Here is a 13071-nt window from a genome sequence, read left to right on the forward strand (position 1 = left end):
ATTCAGCACACCACCATCCCCACCCCACCGCAGTTTTCCCCCCTTGGTGTCCATATGTCCGCTCTCCACATCTGTGTCTCAACCTCTGCCCTGCAAACCGGCTCATCTGTACCATTCTTCTAGGTTCCACACACATGCGTTAATATACGATATTTGTTTCTCTCCCTCCGACCCACTTCACTCTGTACGACAGTCTCTAGATCCATCCACATCTCAACAAATGACTCAATTTCGTTCCTTTTTATGGCTGAGTAATATTCCATTGTATATATGTACCACAACTTCTGTATCCATGTCCTGGCTATTGTAAATAGTGCTGCAATGAACATTGGGGTGCATGTGTCTTTTTGAATTATGGTTTTCTCTGGGTATACACCCAGAAGTGGGATTGCTGGATCATATGGTAAATCTATTTTTAGTTTTTTAAGGAACCTCCATATTGTTCTCCATAGTGGCTGTATCAATTTACATTCCTACCAACAGTGCAAGAGGGTTCCCTTTTCTCCACACCCTCTCCAGCATTTGTTGTTTGTAGATTTTCTGATGATGCCCATTCTAATTGGTGTGAGGTGATACCTCGTAGTTTTGATTTGCATTTCTCTAATAATTAGTGATGTTGAGCATCTTTTCATGTGCTTCTTGGCCATCTGTATGTCTTCTTTGGAGAAGTGTCTATTTAGGTCTTCTGCCCATTTTTGGATTGGGTTGTTTGTTTCTTTAATATTGAGCTGAATGAGCTGTTTATATATTTTGGAGATTAATCCTTTGTCCGTTGATTCATTTGCAAATATTTTCTCCCATTCTGAGGGTTGTCTTTTCGTCTTGTTTATGGTTTCCTTTGCTGTGCAAAGGCTTTGAAGTTTCATTAGGTCCCATTTGTTTATTTTTGTTTTTATTTCCATTACTCTAGGAGGTGGATGGAAAAAGATCTTGCTGTGATTTATGTCAAAGAGTGTTCTTCCTATGTTTTCCTCTAAGAGTTTTATAGTGTCTGGTCTTACATTTAGGTCTCGAATCCATTTTGAGTTCATTTTTGTGTATGGTGTTAAGGAGTGTTCTAATTTCATTGTTTTACATGTAGCTGTCCAGTTTTCCCAGCACCACTTATTGAAGAGACTGTGTTTTCTCCATTGTATATCTTTGCCTCCTTTGTCATAGATTAGTTGACCATAGGTGCAAGGTGACCCTATTTTTAACAATCATCACCCACAACTCCCCTTGACAATTCCCTTCTCCCAAAAGAAATTCATGCAACTTGGTCACTTGGCTTAGATTGACTGATTCAGTTGTGATTATGGGTTATTTTGCTTGTGCTTGTGATTGATGGATTGATTGCTTTAGATAAGCATTGTTTGTAGTTTTCTTAGTAATGTAGACTCTGGTGGGCCGCTTCCAGAATCACAAAGGGAGAAATAACCTCCACTGGGACCTCCTATACACTTATCTCCGCTGCTACCAATTCCAGACTTAGGCATGACTCAGAATTGGAGGCGAACTGAGAAAAAGGGCAGAAAAGTTGTATGTCTTCTATTTAATTTGTTTGTTTGTTTGTTTGTTTATGATGTTTAGTGTTTATCATCTGTCTCCAGAATTTAATCTCCTCCGGTCCAGGGATCCTTTTTGTTCATTAACGTATGTCAACCACCTAGAACTGTGCCTGGCACACAGAGGCTCTCAGTAAATATTTACAGAATGATTGGATTTATCTCAAGTGTTTCTTCGTCTTTGTCTTTATCCCCGCGAGAAAATGAAAAAAGGCGTGCGCTTAGTGACCGAGGTGGGGTGAGGGCTCGGTCTGCAGTACCATAGCCGAGACCCTGGACAGATCCCGCCCCCCTGCCAATCGGAGGCTCTGGAGCTACTAGACACTGGCGTCCCGAAATCCCACCCTCTGGGCGGGCTCTGGGCTGAGCGCTCCGTGCGTGATTGGCCGGCGGAGGTGATGGGCATGAGAGACAGCGAAGGAGGAGCCGCGTTCTAAGCTACCGGGCGCGGCGGTTACGCAACCGGGGGCACCGTTGGCCTGGTGGTCTCCGGGGTAGTCCACCGGAGAGGAGGACGAGGAGGGTGAGCCTGGGACAGGGCCCCGGGGCGTGCCCATCAGTTCGATTAGCCCTAAAATATTAATAGGAGGGCATTCTGGTAGGGGCGCGGAAGCCAGGTTCGCGTGGGAAGAGGGAGGGATGGAGAGGGAGCGGGACCGGGGATGGGTGTAGGGATGTAACTGGATAAGCAGGTAATTGCCCCAAAAGAGGCCTCTGTGGGCTCCCTTGCCCGGGTGTCTTCCTGTTAACTTCACACACCCGCGCTTACACGTGACCGCTTACTTCGAAGTACTGGCACCTTAAGGTCAGGCAGGGAGAGGTCACAGTGGTTAACGATGGAGAGGTGTGTGTGTGACCCTTTCTGCCTCAGGATTGGGGGCCCGGGAATAGGATAATGAGCCCTTTACTTTTCTGCTTTCATGGTCTCTGACAGGTCTGAGCATGAGTATGGCAGAAGGGGACACCCTGATATCAGTGGATTATGAAGTTTTTGGGAAAGTGCAAGGTGTGTTTTTCCGCAAGTACACTCAGGTATGTGGCTTACAGGCTTTGGGGACATACCTAGGTTATGAGCATGGGAACAAGAGACATGTTCCTGAAAAATATGCATTGGAGAAGCTTTCTATTTGGTAGCTGGCTGGCAAAGAGGTGGTTTGTAAAACAATGGGTATGAAAATGCTTTGCAGTGGGTAAAACACAATGCAAATGGAAAATTTGTCTACTGTTACTATTGGTCTTTTCTAACAGTGGTACTTGAGTACCTAGACACATATGGATGAGCTTCTCTTTTCCAAAGGGGAATAGAGGGCTTCCCCAGTTCTCCCTGTTGTGGCATCATCAAACCAAGTCACAATTCTTGTAGGAAAGTTAACATTGATCAAAGAGATGGCATTTAAGTGAACCTGTGACATTTAATTGCTTGCTCTGCAGCTGCTGCATTTTCTTCAGACCTCTTTCCTTTTTCAACCTCTCCCATTCCCCTATGTAATTCCTTTCCACTCATTTTAGCTTTTAAAGAACAATTACCTTTTCCAAGTGAAGCTTTTCTAATGAAAATACTTTATCCATTCCAGGGTAAGTAATGGTAACATTAAACATGGAGCCTGGTATTCCTATTTGATATTAGGGAGTAGTTGAGGGGATGAACAAACTATTGACAGCCTCTGTCTTAATATCACTAATCCTCCCTCAGTGGGCACACACAGATGCAATCTCAGTTTGCCTTCTGTCTTCTATAGAGGGATATCAGGCTATTGCCTTCCCAATGTATCTCCAACCCCAAAGATACTGAGTTAAGACTGCAGAACTTGCCACGTGTCACATTCCTGGGACTGTGGTACTTAAAATTCAAACCTGAATCTTTGAAATATGAATGTTAAATATCACTATCTCTTTTTGCAGTTACTTGCAAATCATTTCCTCCTGTTTCATGCTCATATATAAAGTGCCTGTTGGAAAAAAAGAATTACTGAAAGTCATAGCAAGAGCTATGTTCCAATTAGCTTTGCTACCAATTATGTATGGTAAGTTCCTGTGATTTAGTAAATGGAGGTGGCAGCCTCAAAGATTAATTAAAGTTGTTGAGCGAAAAGGACCAGATGGCAGTATACTCCATCTTTCTCTACTGCGCCTCCCACCCCTCAATTTAAAGAGAGAATAAAAGAATGCAGAAAAACAAATATTGATTTGGAAAACTGCAAGGAAAATGTCATCCTTTTTTCCCCTTAATTAGACTTGTAGCTTATTCTTGACTACTTATAATCATTTTATTATATGTGTTCATTTTAACAATTATTTTGTTTTGCTACAGTCTTTTTTTTTTTTTTAAGATTTATTTATTGATTGATTGCTATGTTGGGTCTTCGTTTCTGTGCTAGGGCTCTCTCTAGTTGCGGCAAGCGGGGGCCACTCGTCATCGGGGTGCGCGGGCCTCTCACTATCGTGGCCTCTCTTGTTGCGGAGCACAGGCTCCAGACGCGCAGGCTCAGTAGTTGTGGCTCACGGGCCTAGTTGCTCCGCCGCATGTGGGATCTTCCCAGACCAGGGCTCGAACCCGTGTCCCCTGCATTAGCAGGCAGATTCTCAACCACTGCGCCACCAGGGAAGCCCCTGCTACAGTCTTTTTATGTGTTGATATCGTCTAGCCTCTTAATTAAATTCCATCACTCCTAGAATGAGTGATGAGAATACTTAAAGGGATTTTTTTAAAAAGTTGGAATATAATTCACATTCCATAAAATTCACCCTTTTGGGACTTCCCTGGTGGTCCAGTGTTTAAGAATCCACCTTCCAATGCAGGAGACATGGGTTCGATCCCTGGTCGGGGAACTAAGATCCCACATGCCGCGGGGCAACTAAGCCCACTCGCCGCAACTACTGAGCCCGTGCACCACAACTACAGAGCCCACGTGCTCTGGAGCCCGCACGCCACAACTAAAGAGAAGCCCGCGCACCGCAACGAAGAGCCCCTGCGCTGCAACGAAGATCCCGCTTAAGGCAGCTAAGACCCAACGCAGCCAAAAATAAATTAATTAATTAATTAAATAAATAAATATTTTTTAAAAATTCACCCTTTTAAAGTGTATAATACAGGTCTTCCCTGGTGGTGCAGTGGTTAAGAATCCACCTGCCAATTCAGGGGACACAGGTTCGAGCCCTGGTCCGGGAAGATCCCACATGCTGCAGAGCAACTAAGCCTGTGCACTGCAACTACTGAGGCTGTGCTCTAGAGCCCACGAGCCACAACTACCAAAGCCCGCGTGCCTAGAGCCCGTGCTCCACAACAGGAGAAGCCACTGCAATGAGAAGCCTGCGCACCGCAGCAAAGAGTAGCCCCTGCTCGCTGCAACTAGAGAAAGCCCACACACAGCACCGAAGACCCAACGCAGCCAGAAATAATAATAAATAAATAAATAATAAATAAACTTATTTTTTTTAAAGTGTATAATACAGTGGTTTTTTAGTATTCATAAAGATGTACACTAATTCCAGAACATTTTATCACCCCAAAAAGAAACCCCACACCCATTAGAACTCACTCTTCATCCCCCCAGCCCCTGGCAACCACTAACCTCATTTCTATCACTATGGATTTGCCTATTCTGGACATTTAATATAAATGGAATCATACAATATGTGGCCTTTTGTGTTTGGCTTCTTTCACTTGACATGTTTTCAAGATTTATCCATGTTGTAGCTTATATCAGTACTTCATTTCTTTTTATGGCTGGGTAATATTCCATTGTATAGGGAATTCCCTGGCGGTCCAGTGGTTAGGACTCGGCACTTTCACTGCCAGGGCCTGGGTTCAATCCCTGGTTGGGGAACTAAGATCCCACAAGCCTTGCAGTGTGGCCAAATAAATAAATAATAAAATAATTGTTTAAAAAATATTCCACTGTATGGATATAACACATTGTATATATCCAGTCATCAATTCATGGACATTTAGGTTGTTTCTACTTTTTAGCTGTTATAAATAATGATGCTGTGAACATTTATGTACCTGTTTTTATGTAAACATTGTTTTCAATTCCCTTGGGTATAGATACCTAGGAGTAGATTGCTGGGTCACATGATAACTCCATGTATAACTTTTTGAGGAACTGCCAAAGCAGTTTTCCAAAGCAGCTGCACCATTTTACAGTCCCACTATCAATGCATGAGAATTCCAATTTCTCCGAATTGTCAACAATTGTTATTGTCTGTCTTCTTTATTATAGCCATCCTGGTGAGTGTGAAGTGGTATCTCATTGTGGTTTTTTGTTGTTTTGTTTTGAGGTATCAATGAATTTAAAAGGATTTCAGTCATATAAAGCATGTTCTCCTATGACCATAATGAAACTAAACTGCCATCAATAACAGAAAACTGGAAAATTCCCAAATATTTGGAAACTATAGAACACATTTTGTTTAATTGTGGTAAAATAATGTAAAATTTGCCATTTTAACCATTTTGAGTGTACAGTTCAGTGACCTTAAGTACATTCATATTGTTGTGGTACCATCACCATCATCCATCCACAGAACTCTTTTCATCTTGCAAAGCTGAAACTCTGTATTCATTAAACAATAACTCCTGATTCCCCCTCCCCTAGCCCCTGGCAGTTACAGTTCTACTTTCTGTCTCTATGAATCTGACTACTCTAGGTAACTCATATAAGTAGAATCATATAGTACTCGGTTTTTTTCCTGACTTGCTTATTTCGCTAGCATAACATCCTTAAGAGTCATCCATGTTGTAGCATCTGTTCAAATTTCCTTCCTTTTTAAGGCTCTGTAATATTCTGGTGTATGTGTATACCCTCATTGTGGTTTTGTTTGTCTTCTAATGATTAATGATGTTGAACATCTTTTCATGTGCTTATTGGCACATGAAAGAAGATATTTCTTCTTTGGAGAAATGTCTCCAAATCCTTTACCCATTTTTTTTTAATATAAATTTATTTATTTATTTTTGGCTGCTTTGGGTCTTAGTTGCTGCACGTGGGCTTTCTCTAGCTGTGGTGAGCAGGGGCTACTCTTTGTTGTGGTGCACGGGCTTCTCATTGCAGTGGCTTTTCTTGTTGCGGAGCACAGGCTCTAGGTGCACGGGCTTCAGTAGTTGTGGCACGTGGGCTTCAGTAGTTGTGGCGCATGGGCTCCGCAGCATGTGGGATCTTCCCAGACCAGGGCTCGAACCCGTGTCCCCTACATTGGCAGGCGGATTCTTAACCACTGCACCACTAGGGAAGCCCTTTAATACTATCTTTATTGGAATATAATTGCTTCACAATACCGTGTTAGTTTCATTTGCACAACAAAGCGAATCAGCCACACCCATACACACGTCCCCACATCCCCTCCCTCTTGAGCCTCCCTCCCAGCCTCCCTATCCCAACCCTCTAGGTCATCGCAAAGCACTGAGCTGATCTCCCTGTGCTATGCTGCTGCTTCCCACCAGCCAACTATTTAACATTCCGTAGTGTATATACGTCGATGCTACTCTCACTTCACCCCAGCTTTGCCCTCCCATCCCATGTCATCAAGTCCATTCTCTATGCCTACCTCTTTATTCCTGTCCTGCAACTAGGTTCATCAGTACCATTGTTTTTTTAGATTCCATCTATATGCATTAGCATACGGTATTTGTTTTTCTCATTCTGATTTACTTCACTCTGTATGGCAGACTCTAGGTCCATCCACCTCACTACAAATAACTCAATTTCATTTCTTTTTATGGCTGAGTAATATTCCATTGTATATATGTGCCATATCTATGGAAAACAGTATGGAGGTTCTTAAAAAACTGAAAATAGAACTACCATATGACCCAGCAATCCCACTACTGGGCATATACCCTGAGAAAACCATAATTCAAAAAGAGACGTGCACCACAGTGTTCATTGCAGCACTATTTACAATAGCCAGGACATGGAACCAACCTAAATGTCCATTGACATATCATGGGCAGTTTTTGATTACTAATTCAATCTCTTGTTATAGGTCTATTCAGATTTTCTATTTCTTCTTAATTCAGTTCCTGTAGTTTTTGAGTCTTTCTAGGTATCTGCTCTTTTAATCTAAGTTATCTAATTTGTTAGAATACAACTGTTCATATTATTCCCTTATTATCCTTTTTTTTTTTTGTAAGGTTGGTGGTAATGTCCCCTCTTTCATTTCTGATTTTACTACTTTGAGCCTTCTCTCTTTTTTTTATTGATCAGGCTAGCTTAAATTTTGACAACTTTGTTGGTCTTTTTAAAGAATCAACTTTTGGTTTCATTTATTTTTTCTTTCTTCCTGCTTTCCTTCCTTCCTTCCTTTCTTTTTTTCTTTCTTTTTTCTATCTCTATTAACTCCTGCTCTAATCTTTATTATTTCCTTTTTTCTGCTTGTTTTGGATTCGGTTTGCTCTTCTCTTTCTAGTTTCCTAAGGTGGAAGTCTAGGTTATTAGTTTGAGGGTACTTTCCTTTTAGATTGAGACTAGAGTTGGTGATTATATTCTTTAAAATGTTTCCAGATGACCATCCAAGCAGAAATATTATTATGAAGGAGAATTAGCTTTTTGGAATTTTCTTAGGAGAAAACACTGCTTACTTGTTTAGATATATATTCAAAACTGAACGTGACTCAGCAACATTATGTTATCATTTAAAAATAAAAACAGGGACTTCCCTGATGGCACAGTGGATAAGACTCCATGCTCCCAATACAAGGGGCCTGGGTTCGATCCCTGGTCAGGAAACTAGATCCCACATTAATGCTACAACTAAGAGTTCGCATGCCACAACTAAGGAGCTGGTGAGCTGCAACTAAGGAGCGCACCTGCCACAACTAAGACCTGGTGCAACCAAATAAATAAATAAATATACATATATATGTGTGTGTATATATATATAAAATAACAGAATCGAGTGCACAAATAAAACCCATAGGAAATCCCCATTCTCAACACCAAAGTTGGGAGTGTTTTGTTCACTCTCAGAGTTCAGATAAATCACATTGCAATTTAAAATTTAAATAAATTAGTTTTGAGCAGTACTGTTATAACCTCCTGCTCAAAACTCAACACAATCATTCCTATAGCTATTTACCATATAAGGTAACTAAGAACTAGGGATAGCCCATTCCCCTAGGTTAATATGAAGTAGAAGAGTGCAGTTGTTACACAAAGTCAGCTGGATGTGGAGTCTTATTCAAATCCATTCTCTGCGTTCTTTTTTAATGCCACAATCTACAACACTCAATCATGCTGTAGGTATCTCTTATTTTTCTTCATTCCTTAATTTCCTCTGTATCCTTTAAATTGTTATTTATTTGACCAAAGTCTCTTTTGTTCATTATGCAAACATGTCTTTGCTTTGAACGTAACTGATTTGATGAATACTTCAGTTCCTCATCAAACAAATTTTGCTATGCGTAACATTTTCTTTGGCCAACTCCAGCAATTTCCCATATTTACTAGGTCACTAGTCTGGCATTTGGACATGTAATCAAGTTAACTCCAGTTTTGTTTTGTAATCTAACCCCTTCTCCTTAGATAGAATGTAACAATCAATAACTTTTATAATATCCTTAATTGGAAATTTTACAAAAATAAAATTGCTTCTAAAACATTGCTACCTTTCCCCAATTTTCAGTCATTCCACAGTTAATGATTTAAAGGAAAGAACATTGGAAAGTCTAAGAAAAGAGCAACTACAGTGATTAGATGATTTTCATAAACTCATGCAACATTAAAGACATTGTGATTATTTAGACAGAAGAAAGTCAAGTGAAAACAATAGTTAATGTAGTCTCATGAAACTTTGGTGTTTAGAGGCTGATCACCAGCTGCTTTTTCCTTCTCTAGGAGGATGAGAGAAAGTGGGCTTTGGATGCAACATAAAGACCTTGGGTTAGACAGTTTCTTTACAGTGAGAACAATGGATTGCGTTGCCCAGGAAATTGTAAAATAGTCTCTAATGATCTTTAAAGAGATATTGGACACTTAATCATCTGGATTTATTTAGGTGTGGTCTTGGTTAAAGAAAAAAAGAAGGATCAAATAGCTTCATGCTTTTTCTATTTAATATACCCAGTAGATTCTTGATTAGGAGATGGAAAATGAACAAGATATACTCCAGTATCCTAACAACAATCAGCCTTAGGGAATCATTTTGAAAGCATCTGATTTGGTCTTAAATCTTTAGTACTTAACCAGATTGACGACATAGTGAAAAATTCTGGTTTTATAGGGTGGAAGAAGGAAATGGAGTCAAGTGGTCAACACTGCATGTTAAGATCAGCAATGAGATTTTCCTTGCTGTAGTTCTGTTTTGACTGTTCTGGACAATATCAAATTAGTTTCAGTGGCTTGATTCTAGGCCAAGATTCTGGCAAGAGATTGTAGTCTAATTTTGTTTTGTTCAATCTCACTGGATTTCTCTCTCTTGTCTTTTTCTTTCCCTTAGGCTGAGGGTAAAAAGCTCGGATTAGTAGGCTGGGTCCAGAACACTGACCAGGGCACAGTGCAAGGACAATTGCAAGGTCCCACCTCCAAAGTACGTCATATGCAGGAATGGCTTGAGACAAGAGGAAGTCCCAAATCACACATTGACAGAGCAAGCTTCAACAATGAGAAAGTCATCTTAAAGTTGGATTACTCAGATTTCCAAATTGTTAAATAACGGTCTGAATTTAAATTTTCCAAGATACTCAGTGGTTTTGTTTTTTTATTTTTAATAGAGATAGAATTATTGTGTTCAATATTAGAATTTGTCAGTAAGTTATTTTAGTATCAGATATTTGATAGTTACTGTATATTATGTGTATGATGGAAGGATTACAACTGTACACAATTCTAATCAATAAAAACACAGAACCTTCCATGTAGGATACTTATTTTCTTTTTGGTAAACTTCATTGTGGGCAAAATAAGAGGTATTTACTTAATAAACATCTTTGGGAAGAGAATTTTGAGGTAATTTAAAGAAGTCTGAAAGAAAAAGCAGTTACTTTTAATCATTTCTTTTTAATAGTTTCCATGAGCTTTTCTTCAGGAAATTGCACCTAATAAGAACAAATACCACAAGTTCAATTTGTTAGCTGTTCAGATGATATTTTGGACTAATTGTTTTTCATTTTCTGGAGTTTCTGCTGTCATTCCTGTCCTCTGTGTAAGGAATTCACATAAATTGATGTTATGGGCTAAATTATCCACCCCCCCCCCAAATTCATATGTTGAGTCCTAACTCTGGATACCTCAGTATGGGACTACACTTGGAGACAGGGCTTTTATAGAGGTAATTAAGGTTAAATGAGGTCATTAGGGTGGGCCCTAATCCACTATGCCCCAGTGTTCTTATAAGAAGAGGAAATTTGGACACAGCCCTGTGTGCACAGAGGAAAGAACATGTGTGAAGACAGAGGGAGAAGACAGCAATTTTACCAGCCAAGGACAGAGGCCCCAGAAGAAATCATCATTTCAACACTTTGATCTCAGATTTCTAGCCTCCAGAACTGTGACAAAATAAATTTCTGTTGTTCAAGCCACCCAGTTTGGTACTTTGATATGGCAGCCTTAGCAAACTAATACAAGCAATAAGCATTTTACTTCATCAGACTTAGATAATCTCCTGATTTGGTTTAGTCAGCCATTAAAAAAAGTATATATCAAATGCTTATTGGGTTTGACAAGTTTGTCATAAATTCCAATTTTTTTAAATACAAGGTTTCAATGAAAACAGGACAAAGCAAAAACTGAAGGTTGGTTAACGAGTCCCAAAACACCTATTCTCACAATGCCCTTAGAGTTCCACTCTCGTTCCACTAGAAAAGACAGCTGCGGTGGTATTGGGAAGATACCAAAAAAGTCAGTGAAGGGAGTCTTGTCCTCATCTGTAAATTAAGAATAGAGCTATATAGTTTCTCGGTCTTTTCCAGCTCTGAAATAATACTATAGATCTCTAATGGAAGGCTTTGGATTTTTAATTAATTGAGTACCTAACATAAGCCAGGCACTGTTCTTGCCATGGGGATACAGCAGCAAACAAAAATAGACAAAATCCATACCTTCATATAGCTTACATTCTAGTGAGAGAAGATAGACGATAAGCAAATAAAATATATATTGAATTAAATGGTAGTACGTGCAAAGGAGAGATGAGAGAAGGGGAAAGAAGAAAAAACAAGTAAAAATTGCTAGAAACAGCTTTTCACGCCATGCTAAAACGGGATAAGGATTGAGAATTCGGGGTACTAGTGAGAAGAGACCTCGGCACACATGAGTACCGAAGCCGGGAACACCTGGTGCGCATGCGCATTGGGGTGTCAGGGACGAGCGGGTGTTCTTGGCGGGGTAGCTGAGAAGCGCATGCTCGCGGGCTCGCGCGTGCATGAGCCTCGCGTGCACGAGCCTTGCGAGCCAACGTGCGCGCGTCCGGCGTCCGAGGCGGTTGGTGTCAGGGAGTTGTTGAGGCGCCATACGAGGTGACTTGGGGAAAAGCACGCGACGGAAGGATGATTCCGGGAGCTCTTCTACCACTAGAAGGGCCCTGGCGACCGCTGCGGGCTAACTTTACGGACCGGCTGCGCAGGGGCTCCGGGAGGCCCTCTGGCCTGCCTACAGCTGGGCGCCCGAGCCTGGGCAGGCTGGGGTTTCTGGTTGCCAGCTGGGGGAGGGGATGGGGGTGGAACTTGGGTCTGGCGGGGTAGGCGGCCTCCGCCCTGCTCCCCGAAGCTTTCTTATTAGCTCAGAACCCGGATGGAGTCGTCCCGTTTGTCCCAGGAGCCCTGAAAGGACTGGGATATAATCAGGAAATCGTTGAGTTGGGTAGCAGTCGGAATACTTATTAAACGTTTACCTCTCATTTTTTGCCGGCTGCAAAGTTCATGATGTTAGAAATCATCAGATCGGCAATTATCGCTCTGATTTTACCGGGTTTGAAAAACTAGCCCTACCACTTGCGAGAGGTTTCCCCCCGCCATGCTGCTCTCAGCTGTGAAGGGAGGTGACCTTTAATTGCACTATAATCTTATTTTTTTTACCTGCCAGAAAACTTAAAATCAAGTTTAAACAGCCCCTTGCCATCATGATTATTGCCAAGGTAGTTTGAAGCCATCTGTGAAGACCAAAATACAAAATAATAGTACGGGCCTTCTGAAAACTTACCAAAGTAATACATGAACAAGATTTAAAAATCAAATGCAGAACGGCTTATAATGACAAGGAATTTTCCTGCCCTATCCTTTCCCATTCTTAGTCTGTTTCCCCTGAGATAACTACATTTAGCCAATAATAATAATTATTAATCTCTTCTTGACATAATTTGATTTTATTTTCTCTTGTTCCTTCACCCTAGTTATTACAGTGTCTTAACACTTCATTATAAGTTTTTTCTAAAAGTCATGGTTATTGTGTAATGTATAAATGTTATGAAACTAGCTTGGACTTTTTTTTCATGAGTAATTTCTAGCTAATGTTTCTTAGCGGAATTTAGGCATCTGTTCTTGGTGAAGTGATTAGCATTTTGAACATGTCTTTGCAGGTCAACTTCAAGTGTG

General features: G+C 40.8%; 1 protein-coding gene across 17 annotated transcripts in view; it reads left to right on the forward strand.

Moving 5' to 3' along the window:
- Positions 1–13071, forward strand: part of LOC309626609 (acylphosphatase-1) — a 44034-nt gene that overhangs the window by 3704 nt on the left and 27259 nt on the right. For 8 of the 17 annotated variants that reach the window (XR_014243317.1, XR_014243318.1, XR_014243319.1 and 5 more), the window contains exon 1: positions 10196–11997. Coding sequence is in view for 5 of the 17 variants with exons in the window: in XM_082387494.1 (XP_082243620.1) it covers positions 2479–2576; positions 9981–10196 (314 nt within the window). In the remaining 12 variants the exon portion in view is untranslated. Of the gene's footprint in view, positions 1–1740; positions 2162–2478; positions 2577–9980; positions 11998–13071 lie in introns of those variants that run through there. The other 9 variants (XM_082387493.1, XM_082387492.1, XM_082387491.1 and 6 more) reach the window with 9 other exon arrangements.

Source organism: Balaenoptera borealis (assembly GCF_965194805.1).
Source record: "Balaenoptera borealis genome assembly, chromosome: 3".
NCBI lineage: Eukaryota > Metazoa > Chordata > Mammalia > Artiodactyla > Balaenopteridae > Balaenoptera > Balaenoptera borealis.